The sequence below is a fragment of the Callorhinus ursinus genome, unplaced genomic scaffold, assembly GCF_003265705.2.
Source record: "Callorhinus ursinus isolate GAN/ISIS: 27379988/994484 unplaced genomic scaffold, GSC_fseal_2.0 scaffold20, whole genome shotgun sequence".
Classification (NCBI taxonomy): Eukaryota; Metazoa; Chordata; class Mammalia; order Carnivora; family Otariidae; genus Callorhinus; species Callorhinus ursinus.
The window spans coordinates 7104044-7126394 of record NW_027397082.1 but is presented as its reverse complement, the minus strand read 5'-3'; the positions used below and the strand labels follow the sequence as shown (position 1 = coordinate 7126394).

Below are 22351 nucleotides of genomic sequence, written 5' to 3'. Positions count from 1 at the left end.
ACTTACTAGATTACCAGTTTATCATAAAAGGATGTAACTCAGGAACAGCTATCTGGGAGAGGTGCACAGGGCAAGATTTGAGAAAGGGGCATGGAAGCTCCAGGTACGCCACTCTCCCCCAATCTCCACGTCTTCACCAACCCGGAAGCTCAGCGAGACCTCTCCCTTTGGATTTTTCTGGATGCCTCATGACGTAGGCAAGGTTGATTAAATCATTAGTCACTGGTGATCCAGTCAACCTCCAGCCCTTCTTCCCTCCTCAGGGTTTGGGAGGGTGGAACTGAAAGCTCCAGGCTGCCAATCCCAGGTTGGTTCCCCTGGCAACCAGCCCCCATCCTCAGGTGCTTTTCAAAGGTGCCCGCAGTAACAGGAAGTCAGGTGTGGTTGAAAGGGGCACGTATAGATCAGGACATCTTGATCATTCTTACCACTTAGGAAATTCCAAGTGTTTTCGTCAGGGGATTGGTGCCAGAAACAGGACTCAGACCAAAGATCTATTTCTTATTATGAATCATGATATCACCAGGAGCAATTAGGACAAAATGTCTAAAAAGGCTCCTGGAGGGTGGCAGTAATAAAAACAGAAACACTGGAATATGGGCTCTGGCTAGACTCTCCCCTGCACCCTTGTCTAGCTGGGTGACTTTGGGCTGCTTACTTAACCTTTCTGGACCCCAGTTTCCTCTCAGTCAAATGGGAATAAAAATCATATTCACCTCAAACAGAGCTACCAGCTGTTTCTGCAATCGCTCAACATGCAGAAGGATACTAGTCGGTGCCAAGGATTGGAACTGGTGTTATGATTTCAACCACCCACTCCCCCACTCAGGGCTCCACCCTCCACTGAGCATGGTACCAGGTGCTTTGTCAGATAATAAAGTGCACAAAGCCTTTGGGGTCCTCAAAGGGGAAACCAGAAACTCCATCGTTACTGGCAAAAGAGACTAATCTACCGTTAAACAAAAAAATTCAACTGAATAATTTAAAAGATTAAATTGGCTTTATTGAACGATTCATGAGTTGGGCAGCATCCCATCTAGCAAATAGAAAGGAGATCTGTTGAGCTGTAGAAAAGGAAAGGTTTTAAAGCAGAGAGGGAGTGAAAAAAGGAAATTATTAGCAAAGAATGTATTGTTTTAGGCAAGGTTGCCCTCCTAAGGGGAAGAGAAGGGGTCTATCAGTAAATTTCCTAGTGCTGACCAGGAAATTCCATGTTGATTGGTTAAAGGTTACATTCCTGGGGGCGGGGGTGGTGGTGTTGAAACTGCAGTTAGGTTAGGTATTAAGTCTTGATTTGCTGACTGTGGGGCCTTAACGTCAGTGACTCCATTTTGGGTCTGTGGTTTTCTTTCACACGAGTAAGCCAGTGCTAATCAAACACTAACATGTATAGGGCTCACCTGGGGGTCTTGTTAACACTCATATTCTGATTCAGTAAGTCTGGGGGGACCAGAGATTCTGCATTTCTCTCTTTAAAATTTAAACATTTATTTATTTGTTTGTTTCCCAGCCTTCCGCATTTCTGCCCAGTTCCCAGGTGATGCCAACGACACGGGGCCAGGACCACAAATCCACAAATGGAGGACGCAAGAATTAAAGAAGCTGTTCTCTCCTTTCCCACGGTTAGCCAGCCTGAGCAAGGGGTGTTTCCCTTTCTCCGCTGCTGGCTGCATATTACTTTGCCGTCTTATGGGGCCCACAATAATATGTGTAGAAGATTTCACGCTGGTAAATTCTGGAACAAAATCATCAAGGCGAGTTCATCCTGCAACCTGGGGTCACGGCCGGCCGGTCTCTGAGTATTTTGAACACTGTGTTACAATGGGTTCGCTTCAGTGCTCCTGCTGGATCACAGAGTTGTATTTGTTTTTCTTTCATGATCAAAATACTTAAGGGGGAGGGAAGGGAAAAGACAAAGGAAGGAAGGAGAGAGAAGAGAATAATTCATGCAGCTTCTCAACATCTTTTTGGAAACAGCCTCAGGTAGCTGCGATTTCTTCTGGCAGAGACAACTGAGAGAATGAAAATGAGAATCCTTTATAGTTCTAGCAGGGCAGAACTTTTGAAACCAGGCCACTACAATCATACAGTGTCTGGGGATCTCGTCCTGTCACTCGGTTAGAATTTTAAGTGTAATTCAACTGTGGTTTCTGGAAAGTCCCAGAGCAGAAGGGATCATGGTGTGGGGTTTACAGCCAAGCATAGGCAGGTCCTAGATGGCAAGGAACAACAGTCTTTTATTATTAATTATTAGTATTATTTATTATCAATGCATTTGAGGAGTTTTCTCAGAAAAAGAACAACCCGTTAACACATAAAGATGTGGCAACTTGGACCTTCCAGAGAACGAAGTTGCAAGTGTGTTTGACTTGTGGATTGAGGGCTGCTGACAGCCTTCAAATTCTGCCACACATGATCATTATTGCTTAATTCACACAATAACTGGGCACACCAAAGTAGTGAGTACTTAGAATCCCCGGTCTAGCCCACAAGTGGGCCTCCTCTAGGGTTGCTGTAAAGGTGGGACTGCTTAGGAAGCTCTGAGAAACGTTTTCCTTAGCAGGGTCATGTCTTGATGCAAATAAGTCCTAGGGGCGCCTGGCTGGCTCAGTCAGTAGAGCCATGTGATTCTTGATCTCGGGGTGATGGGTTCAAGTCCCATGTTGGGCATGGAGCCTGCTTAAAAACAAAACAAAACAAAACAAAACAAAACATGTGCTGCAGGCTGGAGAATGGATGTGTCCAGATTGGAGTCCCAGCACCATCATTTATGATGGACACCATTGGGCATGGTTCTTCACGTTGTAAGGATGCTGTAGGATGAAGCACACAAAAAACTGAGCATAATATCTGGCATTGAGGGAGTGCTCAAAAAATGGTGGTGGGTGCATTCAGAAGTGCTCAGTTCTTCGGGGCAGTGGTGAAGGAGCAAGTGGAAGAAAGAGCTAAGAACTTAGAACTCTGTTTTTCTCCCAATGCCTTCCTCCGTGCACACAGAACCAAATTCAACAGCCCTCCCCCTAAGCCGTATATGTACATCCACCTGCCTAAGCTTCTTGCCCATTCCCTACCAGGGAAGAAGCCAACTCAGCCACATCTGTCAGAGCTCTGGACATGCACTGCCCTTGCTCCCGGTTTCATCTTTGCTAATCTCCCACCCTTCTGCCTCTGCAGCTGACATTTGGCTGGATCTTGCTCTTCTCGGCTCTCCTTCAAATCGATTGCATCTTTCTCCACTGCATAAAATAAACTTTATTTACAGCTCTCCAAATGAATTGCCCTTCTTTGTCATTGGATGGGTTTTTAATTGTTTGTGAATTATATCTTATTGATATGTCATAATTTTTATAACCATTCTTCCATGATGGGGTGTTTGGGTGATTTCTAGATTTCAATATTCTAAATAGAACATCTAAAACATCCTTATATGATTATCTTTCTTCTTTTTTAAAAAACAGTTTTATTGAGGTATGACTGACATACCATACAAGTCTCCCATTTAAAGTGTACAGTGTAGTGGTTTTTAAAATAGTAGCAGAGTTGTGCAACCATCACCAAAATTAATCTTAGAACATCATCATCAGGGATGCCTGGGTGGTTCAGTCGGGTAAGCGTCTGCCTTCGGCTCAGGTCATGATCCCAGGGTCCTGGGATCGAGTCCCACATTGGGCTCCCTGCTCAGCGGGAAGCCTGCTTCTCCCTCTCCCACTCCCCCTGCTTGTGCTGTCTCTCTCTCTCTCTGACAAATAAATAAAATCTTTTTTTTAAGATTTTTTTAGAGTCTTTTTTTTTTTAAAGATTTTATTTATTTATTCATGAGAGACAGAGGGAGGGACAGAGAGAGGGAGAGAGAGAGAGAATGAAGCAGAGGGAGAAGCAGGCTCCCAAGGAGCAGGGAGCCCGATGCGGGACTTGATCCCAGAACCCCGGGATCATGACCTAAGCCGAAGGCAGACGCTTAACCATCTGAGCCACCCAGGCACCCAAATAAATAAAATCTTAAAAAAAGAAAAAAAAATCTTCATCACTCTATAAAAGAACCCTCATACCCATTAGCAGTCACCCTATTCTCCCCCATGTTCCCAGCTTTGGGCAACCACCAAACTATTTTCTGACTCAATAGATTTGCCTGTTCTGGAAATGTCATATAATACAATATTCCTAAAGACCATCCCATTCCATGGTCTTTTGTGCCTGGTTTCTTTCCCTTAGCATAAGGTTTTCAAGTTCACCCACACGGTAGCAGATATCAGTACTTCATTCCTTTATGTTGCTAAATAATACTCCATTGTATGGATATATCACATTTTATTTATCTACTCATCAGCTGATGGACATTTGAGTTGTTTCCATTTTTGGTCGATTACGAATAATGCCACTATAAACATTTATGTCCAAGTTTTCGCATGTTTTCATTTCTGTTGGGTCCACTGCATAGTTTTGCCCTGAATCAGGTGTTGTTTTCGGTAGCTTAACTCTCGTTCCTAAGCTGAATTCATGATCTTCCTCCCCGCCCCAAATCTGCTCCTTCTCCAAAGTATACTACTGGGTCTGCCACCTACGGTGTTGCACAATCCAGAAACTTACCAGTCATCCTCTGCACCGCCCTCAGCTCCCCATCCTGCATCCCACTGCAGCCTGAGCCCAGTGCTAGCAACTCAAAGGGAAGCTTTCCCCAGAGGAGGCTTTGCTGACATTCTAGAATCAATTGGGAATTAATCAGAAGTAATTCTTCATACACTTATAGCTTCCATTACATTTGTGAGATTATTAGATCAACGTCTGTTTGCTCACAATTGTATCTCAAGCGCTTAGCACAGTGCCGACTTTCTAGCAAAGCTATCAGCCTCTCACGATTGGATGTGGATCACGGTTCTTTTATAACAACTCCCAGATCCCAATACAAAAGTATTATCATTGAAAATGTGTTGACTTAAACTGCCTTTCTGTCTTTTGGGGGAATTTTTAAAAATTAAGGTATAATTTACATATAGCAAAATTCACCCTTTTGGGTGTGCAGTTCTGTAAGGATTGATTGATTGATTGATTGATTTAAAGTAGGCTCCACACCCAACGTGGGGCTTGAGCTCACAACCCTGAGACTAGGAGTCGCATGCTGTACCGACTGAGCCAGCCAGGTGCCCCCAGTTCTGTGAGTTTTGACAAACGTTTACAGTCAGGTAATCACCGCCACAGTTAAGATGCAGAACATTTCACCACCCCCCAAATTTCCACGTGCCCCTTTGTAGTCAACCCTTCCCTCCCCTGTCTCCTAGAAGCCTCTGATTTGTGTTTTTTGTCCCTATAGTTTCACCTTTTCCAGAATATCTTACAAATCTAATCATACGTTATGTAACTTTTTGATTCTGACTCTTCTTTCACTTCGCACAATGCATTTGCGCTTCACCAATGCTGTTGCGATAGGTTATTCCTTTTTTATTGCTGAGTACTATTCCACTGTGTGGATGAAGCCTAGTTGCTTATCCATCCCCCAGTTAAAGAACATTTAGGATGTTTGGCAATTTGAATAAAGTCAGTATAAATACTATGTACAAGTTTTTATGTGAACCAAGGTTTTTGGTTTTATTTGGACAAATACCCAGCAGTGCGGCCCGGGGCCATATGATAGCTGCATGTTTAACTTTATAAGAAACTGTCAAACTATTTTCCAAAGCGGTTGCAGCATTTTGCATCCTTGTGAGGATCCTGGTTGCTCTGCATCCTCACCAGTGCTTGGTACATGGGAATTCTCACAGAGTCTGGAGTCCAGTCCTTTATCACATAGGTGATTTGCAAGTATTTTTTTTTTCCCAACTGAGGCTTATTATTTCATTCTCTTTAAGATACCTTTCGAAAAGCAGAAGTTCTTAATTTTGATTAAGACCAATTTATTACTTTTTAACATTTTGTGGATCATGCTTTTGGTGTCGTATCTAAGAGCTTTTTGCCTAACTCATGATCATGAAAATTTTCTCCTAGAAATTGTATCCGTTTAGGGTCTACATTTAGGTCTTCAGTCTCTTTTAATTTCTTTTTTATCTTATGAACTTTTCATCTGCTTTGGGGCCCAAATCTAATCTATGCTTTACTCATCTGCGTTGGTCTCCAGCCTTTCAGCTTGTTGAAGGCAGGGATGGTGTCTTCTCTGGGTCGGCAGGTGCGTGATCCTGAGAGGGAGCTCTCCTTCAGCTGTTTGCCCCGCCCCTCACGTGACTCACCCTAGTCCCTCCCCTGATTGGTTTCACATTCATATTTTCCACAACCCAAGCATCACGTTTCTCCCTTTAGATACTGAATAGTTACTGAAATTTTAAAACGAGATATTAGGATGGCTTTAGGATTGCTTATGCCATTGAGAATTAAGGGAAATTAGCACAACTAGTAAAATCATTTCTAGTTACTCAACAAGCCCTGACTGGGGCCAGCCACTTGACCACACCTCCTGGTCGCCCAGACCTCCAGAAAGTTATTTCATCCTATGTGAGCTTCCTATAACAGTGTTTATCACTTTACCCAGAAACCAGGGATACAGGGTTGTACGACCAACCAAAGTGCTCTGATGGGAGGTTTTTAAAACCTGAAATACATTCAGGTAGAAAGTAACATTGCTTAGCGGAAATAATGTGTGAGCCCAACAGTGGAAGGGTAAGGGCCAAGCTCCCAGGGCCACTTCTCACTTCTTCCCCTCTTGTCCCACTCATTGCACTTTTCCCCCTGAACGGGAGTTTTCATGTAACGTCTGCTTTCAGGCTACACGGGGAGGAGGGAAGGAAACTTCTCCATTCAAGGATCCCAGATTGAAATTTACTCTCAGAGTTCTAGAGTCCAAAAGTCCCAAATCAAGGTGTGGGTAGGGCCGTGCACCCACTAAAGGCTCTAGAGGATTCCTTCCTTTTCCAGCTTCTGGTGGCTCCAGGGCTTGTGGCCACATAAATAGGATCTCTGCCCCTGTCCTCACATGGGCTTCTTTGCATGTATCTCTGTCTTCATCGTCTTCTTCTTTTTAAAAATTTATTTGAGAGAGAGATAGAGTGAGCATGAGCAGGGAGAGGGGCAGAGGGAGATGGAAAAGCAGACTCCTCGCTGAGCAGGGAGCCCGACGTGGGGCTTGATCCCAGGACCCTGGGATCATGACCTGAGCTGAAGGCAGATGCTTAACCAACTGAGCCACCCAGGTGCCCCTGTGTGTCTTCTTTTTGGTCTCTTGTAAGGACGCTCATCATTAGATTTAGGGCCCACCCGAATCTAGAATGATCTCGTCTCCAGATCCTTGCCTTCATTATCTCTGCAAAGACCCTTATTCCAAATAAAGGCATATTCTGAGGTTCTGGGTGGACATATTCTTTGGGGGTTCACTATTTCAACCCACTATCAATGCTTTCATACATTGGGGTTCAAAAATAAAAACAACTAAGGGGTTGCCTGTCTGGCTCAGTTGGTAGAGCATGCAACTCTTGGTCTCAGGGTCCTGAGTTCAAGCCCCACACTGGGTACAGAGATTACTTAAAGTAAATAAATAAAAACAACTGCTTTCATGTAAAAGCAGCATTTGTCATCACGAGTCCTGGCTTCCGGGTTCTTACTCCCGCTCTAGCCAGGCCCTGAAGGTAGTTACCTAATTTCCTTGGAGGGACTGTCTCAGTAGAACACTTAAGACTCGAGTTCTTTTCACTTATCCTGCTAGCTAGCACACAAGAGGCCAAAGAAACAGCACACTGGGGAAAAAAAAGTCATCTGATACAAAAACAGGATTTCTAGGCCATTTTTTCAACATTTAGAGGTTTCTTACAGTTGTGGGCAGAGAAAGGGAGAATAGACGCCAGTGGATTGTGAGCCTAACTGGTTCTCTCTCATCTCAGGCTTCTCTCTTTCAATGGAGACAATCTCCTTAATCTTCTTGCAAATGAGGCGACATTTGAGCGGATTCTGATGTCATCTGCTCAGAGGCCTGGGCTCCAGGGGTGCTGAAGGACGGTGCTGGTGACTCTGGAGGAGGCCACTGGGGACCCTGGGCCTTTCTGCAAGGGCAGACTTCTAGTCCTTGTCTGACTGCTGGTTCCATGAATTAGGGTGACAAGGAGCGACGAAGCCTGGTGATAGATGCTTGGGTTAGTCACAAACCAGCTCTGCTCTTGACCCGAGGCTTTGCCATGCAGGGCAGGTGTAGGGCAGAGGTTCCCAAACCTGGTGTATCATCAGAATCCCATGGAAGTTTTCCAGTTTTGTTTAAAGATACAGCTTCTCAGCTCCTACCCTAGAACTACCGAATGAGAATCTCCTTATGGACTGAAACATGAGCTTTATAGTTAGACCTGGGCCCAACCTTCTTGGCTGCTCCCACGGGGAGCTGAGGGAGCCTGGACCAAATCAGGCAACCTCTAATTTGTGTCACCAGGGTTACCCCTCAGCCATATTGCTGGTAGGGATCATTGGTAATGTGTACAGAAGTGCACATTTGGTGGAAGCCATTTGATTAATGATGAATAAATATTAGCAATTTACTGTGAATTGTCTGAAACACCTTGTTTTTATGTGGACAGAGGAATGGTTCTATTCAAACAGAAACAAAAACAAAAACACCCCCCAGGAGAATCCAGCTGATTTTTGCTCCTATCTGATGGGAAGTGATCGCCAAGAACATTTTCTAGCTTTCATTACGAGAGGTGTATTCCAACACAAAAGCAGGAACGAAAGGACCTACTCTTTCTGTGCCAACCATGTGTCCAGTTTAGAACAAAGTGTTGATATTCATGGCCAGGCCCCACCTTGCCGAGAGAGGCTGGTATTATTTGTCTCTGCAAAGATGGTCCTTTTTTGGCAGATCGTTAGAAAACCACGCGCTAACACAGAGGCCCCGGAGAGCTCTGAAAGCCTTCCGGGGGGATGTGGCTTTTGGATGGGAGGGGTTAGAAGCAGAAGAAGTGAAAGAATCTACACCAAGTACTTTAGCCCAGTGCCTGGCGTTCCAGAGGTCCTCACCAAATGTCTGCGAGTGCCACCGTCCACCCTCTCCTTATCATCTGGACTCCTGTACCTTGAGTCAGATTCCCAAACTCTGTGTCTGGAAGCCGCCCGGGGCTCTGCCCTGCCTGCAGGCCCTTTGGGATGTTCTGGGAAGTCCCGCCACTAAAACATGCTAAGGGCAAAGCAGAAACTGCTTCTGCTTTGGAGGAGAGGTTTTTCCCAAGCCAACTTTTCTTTTTATCTGAGGGGAAGGGCTGAGTTAAGACACACAGCCGCAAGGGTACAGCACAAATAAATATGGAAAAACCTCTCTAGGGGCGGCCATTGTACTTAGTACAATGGCAATGGCGGGGCCCAGAGAGCATTCTTTATCCAGTTGAGATTAGAAAGTAAACTAATTGTGGACATATTACCCCCTCCTCCAGAGCCCTGACTCACTACAGCCCACCCCTGAGGGCTATAGGAGTGGAAGGGGGAAGACTAACCTTTTGTCAGAGTCCTGGCCTACTGCAGGAGCTGGGGGGGGGGGGGGGGCGGGGGAAGGAAATTTAGGGTGTGGAGGCAGGTTCTCAAGCTCGGAGTTGGGATTCCCAGAAGTTTTGGGCACTAGTCCTCTGACCACCCTGGGCTTTCTCCAGCGCCAAGTCCCCACCCTTCCCAGGGCTTTCCGGCCAACAATGAGCGAGTCCAACAGGGCAGGGCTGGCGACACACCCAGGCAGGGCTGGCCCCGTGGAGAGGAGGAACCCCCTTCCCTCGATGGGCAGGAGGGGCTGAGTAGGACTGGTGGCTTTCTGGAGCCGAGGAAATGTGCCCAAATACTGTAAGGGGCACCTGAGCCCTTCTCTGCATGACACTTGCCTACATGCTGAACTTGAAACTGGGGAGTTGGGGGCTGCTGGTGGAGGGGTAATGTAAACAGCTGTAAGGAATAAACCACATGATACACTTAGCTCAGGGCTGCGTACATATAGCTCCTTATTACATGGCAGTGACTTTTTTTTTAAATAAAAGATTATGCTTGACTATTCATCTTGTATGATGCCAGGCCCTGTTCTACAGGAAGCTCACAATAACCCTTTGAGGTCGCTATTATTACTCCTCTTTTATAGAAATGAAAATTGAGGCTTAGAGAAGTTAAGCAAATTGTTAGTCATTACCCAGCTAATTATTGGTGGACCTGGAACCCCAAGCCCAGCCAGTTTGAACCCATAGCCAGCACTCAGCTGCTGTGTGATACTTTCTTTTCTTTTTTTTAAAAGATTTTATTTATTTATTCATGAGAGAGAGAGGGAGAGAGAAAGAGAAGCAGAGGGAGAAGCAGGTTCCCAAGGAGCAGGGAGCCCGACACGGGACTCGATCCCAGGACCCTGGGATCATGACCCAAGCCGAAGGCAGATGCTTAACCATCTGAGCCACCCAGGCGCCCTGTGTGATACTTTCTGATATTACTATTCACTGGCCCATCTTCAGAGGATCTCAATCCTACAGTATTATTGGACCAAGAGCGGGCTGTTACTAAAGCATTTTAAAGAAGTTGTGGGCTTGGTTTCATGCTGCACTATTTATAAAAGACTGGGGGAGAAAAAGCCCAGAACAAAAACTAAAATTCTTGAGTGGTGAAACTATGTAGAGTAGTACCAAGAAACCCTCATTCCCCCACACCACTTATCAAGGTAACGCTTTCCTGTGTCTGAGCACTCCACCTTGCTTCATTCAGCCTAACTACCCCAGAATGTAGCCAGAACTCAGGTAGTCACTCCTCATTTACTGATGAGGAGACTGAGGCTCAGAGAATAGGGGGTTCTTCAAGTCTGAGTGGCTGATTACTCTTCATAAAGATCACTGATGTTTCTTGAGCAATTACTAGGTCCTGGGTACTATGCAGTGCTCGATATGAATTAAAATGTAGCAAGTTTTCTGAAGGGTATTAGTATTTTGTTCATTTTGCAGTAGAACAAGCTGAGGCCTAGGGAGGCAAAATAACTGGCCTAAGACTCAGAGCTAGTGAGTACCCCCCAAGCTTGCTCATACTAGCACCTTGGCAGCAGTGATGGGGCTCACCGCCTAGTGAAGGGCACTGGCAAGTCTCACATGGAGAACCTCCTCTCTGCAGCGCACCCCAGGAGACTGGGAACATGGGAGAGGCAGTCCTTGCCTTCGGAAGGTCACGGAGATGCAGAGAACAGGATGGGATTTCAAGTTAGGCCTCAGTAATCCCAGTTTTACGGCTTACTGGTTGATGCTCGGGCATATTTCATTAGGCACTGAGCTTTGGTTTCTTGACTTGCATAGCAGAGCCACAGTGACCTGTCTTGAGGGCTGCCCTAGAAATACGGTTCACATAAAGCCTGGCACTTAGTAGAGACCGCACCGCAGTTCACTGTTCTGCAAAGCCAGCAGTCCTAGGCAACGTTTGAAAAGTGTCACACGTGATGTTCAACCATAGGCGTGCAAAGAATTTCCTGGGGCAGGCTGGGCTGGACTCATCAAGGCAGGCTCTTAGAGAAGGTGTGAACTCAGGCTTGTCTTTGATTCAGGACGAACAGAGCCCATGGGAAATTCACATGGGTAACTCCCAAGAGCTATGGATGACTGATTCCAAATAGCGTTGCCATTACCTCCTGCCCCTGGGGCCAGATCCTCCCGCTCTCCAACCCCTTGAAGAATTGCACATTGTACGGGAGGAATGCCATCGCCAAAGCTGCAGAGGCGGGAGAGGGCATGGTATGTTCAGGAAACTCGCAGTGGTTCGGAAGAGCTGGAGGGCAAGACTCAAAGGTGGGGCATTGTGGGAGGGACAGCAGTGGACGAGGCGAGGGCCATGGGCTGTGAACTTGGCTGTGTGCGAGGGCTAACCACTAACGTGACACGGGGGGGTCAGCTTTCAATGAAATGGTGATCATAGTGGCAAAAGCCACAGAGATCTCAAGAGAGGGCTGAAGGCACATGCCGACTGTGGTCATCAGAGCCCAGTGGGGATGCCGGCGCAGGTGGGGACAGAAGTGAATAGAACACAGGCCTCTAGCTGGGCCTCCTGACCTGTTTTCTACACCAGTAAACTAAAGCTGCCAACTGTCTGGAGCCCAATCTCAGTTTCTGGCTTTGTGATGAGGGTCCACATGAATGCTAGTGTGACTGGCCCCTGGACAGGCGTTATGGATTGCATGTTTATGTCCCCTGGCCCCCCAAATTTATCTGTTGAAATCCTAATGCTCAGTGGGATGGCATTAGGAGGCAAGGGCTTTGGTAATTAGATCATGAGGGTGGAGCCCTCATGAAGGGATGAGCACCCTTAGAAGAAGAGACAGAAGAGCTTGCTGCCTCTCTCTCTCTGCCACGGGAGGACACAAAGAGACCGCTATCTACAAACCTAAGCACATTCTCCCCACACGCCAGATCTGCCAGCACCTTGACCTTGGACTGCCCAGCCTCCAGAACTGTAAGAAATGAAGGTTTGCCATTCCAGCCACCCAGTCCATGGAAGTCTGTGAATAGCAGCCTGAACTAAGACAACAGGCTTGCCAGACACGCAGTAGAATGGCTATGGTCAGAAGAGGCCATCTCGAGTCTAAATACATCCTTGCATTTTCCAGCGGGCCCAAAATTGTGGCAATGAGAATAGCGTGTACATCAAAATCTAGAAGGCTTTCTTCACTTAAAGTCTGATAACGCAGGGGAGGTCAAAACTCTGAAAGACATATTTCTACCATTGCACTGCAGTTTCTTAGTAAGTGGCCCACACTCATGGCGGTCCAGAAGCTCTTGTCCTCAAACTTCTCCAACGCCTCCTTCTTGTCACTGCTCTGCATCACAAAACCACACACCAGGTAGATCAGCACAGCCCAGTAGCTCTTTTTAAATATTTTCCCTTTAGGGCCACCTGGGTAGCTCAGGGGGTTGGGCATCCAACTATTGATTTTGGCTCAGGTCATGATCTCAGGGCTGTGAGCCGGGAGTCTGCTTGAGATTCTCTCTCCCTCCCCCCAGCCCCTGCTCATACACTCTCCCTCTAAAAAATACATATTTTCACTTTAGTCAACTTGGTCAATTTGGTCTGGATTACTGGACAAACAGTCCTGGAATATACCATTGCAATTTGTTGTATTTCCCCTTCTCAACAGCCTTCCTGTGTGCTAAAAATGCATTCCCAAGGCTCTGGTTTGATTCTGGTTTTGTGTTGGTCATCGAAAGTCAGACTGGTACTTCTTAAAACGGGACAGACCTTTAAAAGGTGCAGGGGAGCGAACAAGGAAACGTGACACGGAGGCGTCTGTCAACAGAATAAAGCACACACTTTATTCACTGAGTGGTGAGTGTATAGCAGCGACACAGAGGACAGAGAGGGGAGCGGCAGGTGCCGCCTGCAACAGGAGCGCGGAGCAGGTCGGGACCGTCAGGCATGGCAGCGCGGGGCCAGCAGCCGCCCCTGCCTCTGCACACTAGTCCATGGTCTGTGGGGTGCAGACCGACACCCACTCACTTTCACGGGGGACAGGACACATCTTGTACACAGCGGTTCTTCCAAATACTCACACCCATATGTGGAAGGAAGAACTGACTGGATGTCTTCTGACGCTTGCAAGAAAATTCCATTAAACTGAACTTAAAATGAAAGGACTCCAAGAGATTTGGATTGTCAGCAACTCACAGATGCCACACACATTTATTACTGGACGGGTCTGGACACAGAACCCAAAAGAACATCAAGATTGTGGACGACTGTTTTCTCTTCCATGGGGTGAGACAGGCATATACAATCATTAAGTGGCTCACTACCTTTCTGAATGGTAGTGGGTATAGTATTGTCTTCTGCTACCTTTGGTGAATGGGCTCCGAAAGTGACTTGTGGGATCTGCACTCTCGAGAGAGACACTTTTGGGAAGAATTTTATTTCATGATAACAATTGCCAGTCCATTACACCAACCATCAGAAAATGTTGCATTTGTTTAATTTTGCTGTTTACATATACTGTTTATAAATTTCTTTCAGCTGAAATGGACCACTTCCCCCTTTCCTTTGGAGTCTGCTGTAAATTAAACTCACCCAAATAAAAACACAAAAATCCATATGCAGAGCACATCAATCACCATCTCCTCATGGCTGCCCGGGCGGCAAATGGAAAGAGCGATTTTGTGTGTGTTTTTTTTTTTTTTAAACCAAAGTAAATGTTTCTCTTTCATTATATATTTGCCTAGTTTCCTTAATGTGCATTATCACTATAAGGTGGTGTCACAGCAAATCTTAAGCCTGAAATAATCTCTTTTTCTGAAGAGAACATTCTTCAAAAGGGAGTATAATGAGTGAGTTGTAGGGTTTATTCACAAACACTTGGTTTGTCAAAAGAAAATAATTTTAAAGATCAAGTCAGGTCAAGGCTGGCCTAGGAAGTGTAGATTAAACAGTCACCAGTAACATAGAAGAGGTGATTTGTAAAAACAGAGCTTGCCTCAGACGACACGGGGGCAGGGGGGTGTGTTACATGGCGTTCACGTCCTTCCACCATCTTTCCTGACAGTCAGAGAGAGGGCTCGCCTGCCCCTTCCACGCACAGAACACTAACACCAAGCTTTTTGAAAGAATTTTTAGAAAGACCTACCTAGTCAAAAGTGGTTGATTCCATTTTTTTTTAACTTGCAAAAGCATATATATTTTATATAATCATCCGAGAAGCAATTCTTTAGAAAAAGGTGTTTGCTTTAAAGTGTAAAGAAATTAGGGGAAAGTTTTATAAATATTTCCAGCAAGACTTCTCGAAGTAGAGTTGACGGCCATCCCCAGGTTGAGAGGATGAGAGCGGCAGAGGGAGTATGCACCGTACGACCCACTAACCCTGGCTTTTCCGTTTCGGGAGGTTTCAGAGAACAGGCAGTTTATCTTTAGTTACCAAAGAAGTCACATTAAGGACATTTCATAACTAACGCAAACCAAAATATAGATGCATAGCTGGTTCTACAAGTTCTCAAATGCTCTTTAGGTCTCATCTTAAACCACACGGGAAGAATAAATGGTATCCTGGCTCTTGTAGAAGAAACTATAAAGGAAGCAGTGACTTTCACGTTGTCAGAGGCCTCTTTTGCTTCATGCAGGTGTTGTGTGTTTAAACAATCACAAATAAGCCCAGTGCTCAAAAATATAGCCCTTGGGGTATGGACCAGGAAAGTTTGCCACGTGTAGAAGTCCTCCCCCAGAGTGAATAATCTTGTTCCTTGGACTGCATTAAAAAACTGGAATTTTTATGTGCAGTGCAGAGTGGGGTTCAAGCAGAAAACCCTGATCTCCTATACAGGGGCCTGGACATTTTGAGGACAAGCATGCTGAGTCCAGTTAAAAAAAAAAAAAATGGATAGGCCATCATAGCCATATATTAGATTTGGCAGTTAGGAGAACTAGGTTGCCCCATGACCCATCCCTCCAGCTGGAGCCTCCTGCTGGGAGTGGAGCCAGGGAACCCAGTCCACATTATGGTTTCCCATGACCCCTCCCCAGAGCATAGCACCGGGCTGCTTGCAACAGGAGGCTACTGACATTTTCTGGTAATGCTTTTTTTTTTTTTTTTTTTTTTGCATGGTATAGTTTTAAATTAGCTAATACACTTGATATGGAAAGAAGCTTCCCATCCTCCGCCCCCAAGTTGGATGCAGAACTGAATTCAAAAGAGATGAGAAAAGTAGAGTTTCGTCGGTGGGAGCAGGTTTTGGGTCCAGATCTTTAACTATCATTGCAATTTTTCTCACACTGACATTTGCTCGGCATGTGCATGGGTCATAACTCGTTAACCAACGACAACACTGATGGTCCTTTATGATCCCCGTAATGAACAAATTCTCTGCACCAGCCTAGCACTGGGACCCATCTGGCTATCCTCATTGTTGATTACTGGGAACGCACCATGGTCCCCACTCCTCACACTTTGCCAGAGCAAAGTAAGAACTAGGATATGCAGGCATTATACTGAGGCTGCCGCTGCCAGAGAGATCAGAGCGAAGACGGAACAGCAGAAGTACTGAATTAAAGCAAGAGGCCACTGAAGGCACCGAACTGCAAGGTGCAATCTAGGGGCTTCAGCCCAAGGAGGAGCTGGTCGTCTCATGTCTGCTCCATCAGAATCATTTGCAAAATATGTTAGTAAGTTCAACACACACATCCACACACACATCCACACGTGCACACATGCATGCTCGTATTTGTGAGAGCGGTCCTCAAACAGTCAGTGTGCAGCACTGAAAGGACAGGCCGTTTCCAAGCCCTTCGGGAAGAGCACAGGGGAGGCATAAAGCCCTCAGAGAGCCCATCAGAGCACCCAGGTGACAGAGTAGGTCCCAAGCTAGAGGTCTGCAGCACAGGCTCCGAAATGATTTTTACTTGCTTTTTACCATGGAGATTGGCTACTAACTAATTCGAATATTTGGTGGCAGCAGGAAGAATTTCTGACCTTTAATTAGAAGCGGCATATGAAGAGAATTCAAACAATTTCTCCTTTGGCTTTAAAACACAGTTTAAATTCCTAGGCAGAGCCCCCAAAGCACGAGAATAAATGTGAAAACCACCCACGTGTGGAGCTGGATGGAGATACCCTCCCTTGTCCACCTCACCGCTCACTTGAGTCACGGCCAGAGGCGTCCAGGAATCACAATGGGGTCTCACATGCGAGTTTCGGTGAAATCCTAGGCTCCCCTTCGAATCTGGTGTTGCTGAATTTTCGGACTCCGGTGTGACACTCCGATGTCCGTGTACAGCCTGATCTGAGGTCTGGGCTCTTCACTGTGCTGACCCGAGCTACATGAATCACAGGGGATGCTGGCTTCTGACACGGACACCCTTCCACAGAGGATGCTGCCGTGTGCGGTGTAGCCTCAACCCCAACCTCTGAGTCATGTGCACGTGTGCAAACGTCCCTCAGAAGCTGCAGCACAGCGGGACAAACATTCCAGCAGAGGTGAAATATAAAAGAACATGCAGACTCCCCAAACTACGCTGGGTGCGTTCACTTACACACACTTACACACACACACACACACAGTGAAGTCAACAGAGCTAGGCAAGAAGGAAAGCTGAAAAGGCCAAATGAAATCAATCTGAGGCAATATACCCTGGAGTTGCAGAGATTTCCAAGAGCAAAGCGTGCCTTTCCTTAGCCTACTACTGAAAAGACCTCAAAAAAAAAAAAAAAAATCCAAAATCCATGTGGGCTTGATCAGATTCAGAGGACACTGGATGAAAAGCAGAGGATGCAGGGTAGAAGAACTTGCATTGGCGGGACACAGAATTTTTTTTTCTTTCTTTTTTTTTTTTTTTTTTTTTTTTGCCAAGAGTGCTGTGGCCCTGGGACAAAAATCATCTAACAGCACACAAATGGAGATAATTTCTCCCTTTCCTTTCTTTGCAGCGGGGGCCTGCAGTGGTGGGGAGGCAGAATGAAGCATACAATCTACTGCAGAAAAAGGATTAAGGGAGATATTCCTTTCATTCCTTTTCTTTCTCTCTCTCTCTTTTTTTTTTTTTTTAGTAATAGCTAAGTAATTTGCCAACCAGGTCCTAGCAAAGAGTAGAGGAAAAGGAGCTTGTTAAAAATGACCTTGGCTGCTATTCAGCCCACTCACTCAGAGCTGCCCAGTTCCCCGACTCTGATTTCTATCCTGCTGGGGCCCAGGCTGGGCTTCATGGGGCCAGTGAGGACAGAGGTGTGCAAAGTGGTGTGACCGCATGGCTATGTCCCTCAGGCTCTTCCTTCTTAGCCATGGTGCTACATAATAAATATATTCCTACTTCGGAATGATTACAGCTGCTTTTTTCCAGGAGGCATCCTAAGGGCACTTGCTGGCTCTTACCCATACGGTCAGCACTCTGGTTAGACAATAAAGGAAATGAAAGAAGTAGCTCCTGTTGTGTACATAAGGTAATGTCAAAAGGTCACATGTGAACACTACTGTCGAGTGTGGGGAACACAGAAATTTCGACCCCGTTACTTCTTGGCAAGTGTTGCCAGTGGTTGGCCCAATATTTGGCTTATGGGTGTTTTAATCAGGTTTCCCGTTTTGTTGTTGTTGAGGGACAGTAGTTTGCAAATTCTCCAATCAAGTTTGGGCCTTAACACAACATCCTATGTGTCGCCGCCACATCAGTCTCTTTCCTAACTGCTGTCTACACAGCGGGGTGTGTGTGGGGGGGTGGGCTTAGAACAGTTTTGCTTTCTTCTTCATGTCGTTGCGTCTCCAAAGAGGTAACTTGTCAAATTCCTGTATGGACATTCCAAAGATTTCCCGAAACACTTCTGGGGCTAAGTGGCGCTGTGGGTGGGAGAAAGAACAGTGGTCAGTCCTGATGGCCACGTGGATGGCCTTGAGACCTGTTCTCAAGTCTACAAGTGATCATTTTGAAGAGCAAGGCAGAATGATGGCAGAGGACTTTACCTCTGAGGCTGGTTAGCAGGCACTGGACCAACTGGCTCCTTACCTGCTTGGCCCAGGTGAGGCACCCTCCCCAGCAGACAAAAGAGCTGGCAGAGTATTAAAGATCATTGTCATATGCTCTATGGTGATAGGACATAGGCAGGTGAGTCGTTATGCTGGAGGCAACTCCACTTCAGGTCCTTGGGATGTTGAGAAGATGCAGGGAAAATGGACCATAGCACTAAGAAAGCCAGACAGAGACTTCCAGAGTGGCATGTGGGGAGCCCTGGGGCTTCCTCCTGGCTCAGCAGCAGGAGTTCTGCTGGACACCTGGTCTACCAGGAGAATGGATTCCATCTGTCGTCCCTCCTAAAAAGTTCCCTTAGGATAGCAGAGCCTTTATTCTCTGTGCCAGACTGACTTCACATACAAAGGTACTGCCTTTTGTCAGGGAAAAGTAATGATTCTTTATAAGACTGGCAGCCAGAGTTTTTCTTAATTAAAATCACTCAAGTGGAAAAGTATGATCAGCCTTGCGTGTCTAAGGAGGTCTTGGGCATGTACACCCAGATAACCCTTCAGCAAGCAATGCGGAAACAGCCAAGAGGGAAACTTGTCCAGGGCAAACCTCGTTACTGAGCACTTCCTTCCCTCTCTCAACGAGCTCAACCCAGGCGCTGGGCTATCTGAAGGGGGATGGGATTACATTCTACAACGCCAGCCATAATTACGGCAACATCAGGCTTCTGCAGAAGATGACTAAATCATACTGTGTCTCCTGGCTCATCTTCTGGGTTTCATCACACATTTAGGCTGATCTTGTAAGTGTGTATTATTTGGGTTTTCAATCCCGAGTTATCTTCGTTCTACCTACCATGAGAGGTTGATTCTTTTCTTTCTTTCTTTTTTTTTTTTGCCTTCATGGAAACATTTCTTAGGGGAAAGTTGGGGGAAATGCACAGGTATCTGCGGTTGGGACTGGTTAGTTAGTTTACCTCCAGCCTGGTTCTGTCCACATCTCTTAGGATTTTGTTGCGCCCTCTGTTGGTCACCATCAGCATTTCATATGGAAATATCTGAGAAGCAAAGAGAAACACCTCTTCTAGAACACTGCTGTCCATTTTATTAACAAGCAGAATCTACCTAAAATCTAGTACTCCCAAGACAGAGCTTCTAAGACATTATAATTATGGTATCTGAGTGATGGGTGTTCCTCATATATCTCGTGGACAGGGACCAGTTCTTACGTTTTCTCAACTCATCATGTCTCACGTAGCCCTGTGTCTTTGGAGGGCTTTGTTGAGTGAAAGAATACAAACTTATTATGTCTTGGGGGTAGAGGTAAAAATTAGAAATGATAGGAACACGGATTATATGGCCAGGGTACCTCTGCAGGGTTCAACAATCTTGTTCCACGACTGGCTCACGATTTCATGGAACCAGGCTGACCCAGAAGCAGGAGTTCTGGTGGAGGACATTGAAATAAACCCCAGTTATCGTCATTGGGGAGTACAGCCTTGGACACCTCTGGAGTTTCAGGATGGTCTGGAGCTTGGGTAACTAACCATCCCAGTTTGCCCAGGACTGTGGAGGTTCCGGAATGCTAGACTTCCAGTGCTAACACCGGGAAAGTCCTAGCCAAATGGGATGTCTTGGTCACTCTTATCTCGAGTGGTTGGCAGCTGCCCCACTTAGCACTGGGCATGCCTCGTGGTGCTTAGGGCAGGGGACAAGTGAGTACTAAGCTCATAGGAGAGGTGTGCTGGTGCTTCACTATGAACACACAGTACCACACCCTGTGAGGACTTAAACCTGTTGACTCAGCGTGACAAAACCAGTGAATGTCCAGGTACTTTGTGACATGGCTTGTCTAATGTTATCAGCCTGGAAGCAAGTAGGCCTCAACACTGAGAATGGTGGAAAGAGAGAAAACCAAATCTTTTCAGGATTATGCCCGGTTTGCTGTCCCCATGTGAGAGCAGAGAGAATGGCTACACTTGCCTTTGGTTCCAACATGTTGGGCATGGACACCCCTCGATCCATTCTCGTCCCAGACATGTGGCCATCTGGGAGAGTCTGCAACAGAAAAGTTGGTTTAAGGAGGAACACACGACAGCATCGGGAGCTGTGGGGGCAACTCCGTGGCCTCCCAAAACTCCCTGTTTGGGTCTCAAATCCTCACTGTTTCGTAGATGTGTCATTTTAATCACCATACATTTTTCAAAATGAGATCCTTGCTGCATAAAAGCAGGAATACTGGGAATATTGTTCTTTCATCATCAAGTTGGGGACAGATCCTGGCTTACTAACTATTGACTAATTCCTAATTTAGGATCCATGCATGAAAGTATATGATCTATCAAAAAAGTGCCATGTCAGTGATTGTGTTATTTCACTCTTCGTTTTCTTTGCATTTTTTCGCCTTTTCTCATTCTCCACCATAATTTTATAAGGTTTAGGGTCCAGGAAAAAGGGAATGGTACTAGAGCAGCTCCTTCCTATTGGCCAAGACAGTGGGACCACAGGAAGGAGGGGAGGACCAAAAGTACTGAGCGGTTCTGAATAAAAGGCAAAACTGTATTTGAGCAGGCCCGTGATGCTGGTATACTTCCACCCCAGAGCGGACTCTCTGAGGCCAGAGCAAGAGCCACCCTGACACTTAGCCTGGTTCACGCCACATCCCCAAGGCCTACAGAGCCAGCTTGATGTTGACACCAGGCATGCCTGATCCTCATGGCTCCTCACATCTATGGACTAATGAACCAGATAGATCAAACCAAATAAGGATCTTCTCAACAGAAACCCTTCCGTGGAGCAGCAACCCGTGTGTGCATTGGATAATGGTTGTTTTACTGGTGTGGCCAACTTGAGAGAGACAGTGTTCCATACCTGGTAGTCTAGAAAGGAAAGAAAAAGAAAATGTCAGAAGGGAAAGTTCACAGAAAAACATGGAAATATTAATATACCATATCCTATTACAATTCCCCAGACATTCTCCAATGCACTGCGCTCCTCTCTGCAGGGGTTTCTGTACACACTACCTCCCTGCCCCCCTGAAGCCAGGAAAGGCCTGTTCCAGTTGCCGTGATCAGTTAAAATACCCTTTCCTCACGGAAGCTCTCTCCGACACTCTGAAGGTATTTCTGCCTTCTCTGATTCCAGCATGCATTGTTGGAAGCTTCTCTCCCCTCACCCCAATCTGTCCCTGTTTCTCACTCAGTCATGTGCATTTTTGACAGCCTGGCTACGTCTTGCTTAGAGCACACTGTAACACCAGGTATCTCTCTCATTGAGTGCTCAGCACGTGGCAGGAGCAATGAATTCATTCTTACACACCCTGCTTCTCATGGTCTCATTTCAGTAGAGATGCTTTGTGATTTTTTACAATTTATTAATTTATTTAAATTCAATTAACATATATTATTAGTTTCAGAAGTAGAAGTCAGTGATTCATTAGTCTTACATAACACCCAGTGCTCATTACATCCCGTGCCCTCCTTAATGTCCATCACCCATTTACCCCATCCCCCCACTGCCCTCCCCTCCAGCAACCCTCAGTTTGTTTCCTATGATTAAGACTCTCTTGGGTTTGTCTCCCTCTCTGATTTCATCTTTATTTTTTCCTCCCTTCCCTTATGATCCTCTGTTTTGTTTCTTAAATTCCACATATCAGTGAGATCATATGAAAATTGTCTTTCTCTGACTGACTTATTTCGCTTAGCATAATACCCTCTAATTCCATCCATATCATTGCAAATGGCAAGATTTCATTTTTTTTTTTTTTGATGGGATGGCTGAGTACTATTTCATTGTACATATTACACATTTTCTTTATCCATTCATCTGTCAATGGACATCTGGGCTCTTTCCAGAGTTTGGCTATTGTGGACACTGCTGCTATAAATGTTGGGGTGCAGGTGCCCTTTAGGATCACTACATTTGTATCTTTGGGGTAAATACCTAGTAGTGCCTTTGCTGGGTGATAGGGTAGCTTT

At 45.9% G+C, this 22351-nt stretch overlaps 1 protein-coding gene across 3 annotated transcripts in view; it reads right to left on the bottom strand.

Moving 5' to 3' along the window:
* Window positions 1-13239: 13239 nt before the first annotated feature.
* Window positions 13240-22351, bottom strand: part of ABLIM1 (actin binding LIM protein 1) — a 300260-nt gene continuing 291148 nt past the window's right edge. For all 3 annotated transcript variants that reach the window (XM_073904161.1, XM_073904159.1, XM_073904160.1), the window contains 4 exons: window positions 21246-21253; window positions 20358-20432; window positions 19352-19432; window positions 13240-18254 (listed from right to left, as the gene is read on the bottom strand). In XM_073904161.1, coding sequence (XP_073760262.1) covers window positions 18141-18254; window positions 19352-19432; window positions 20358-20432; window positions 21246-21253 — 278 coding nt within the window. In that variant the 3' untranslated portion in view covers window positions 13240-18140. The remainder of the gene's footprint in view (window positions 18255-19351; window positions 19433-20357; window positions 20433-21245; window positions 21254-22351) is intronic.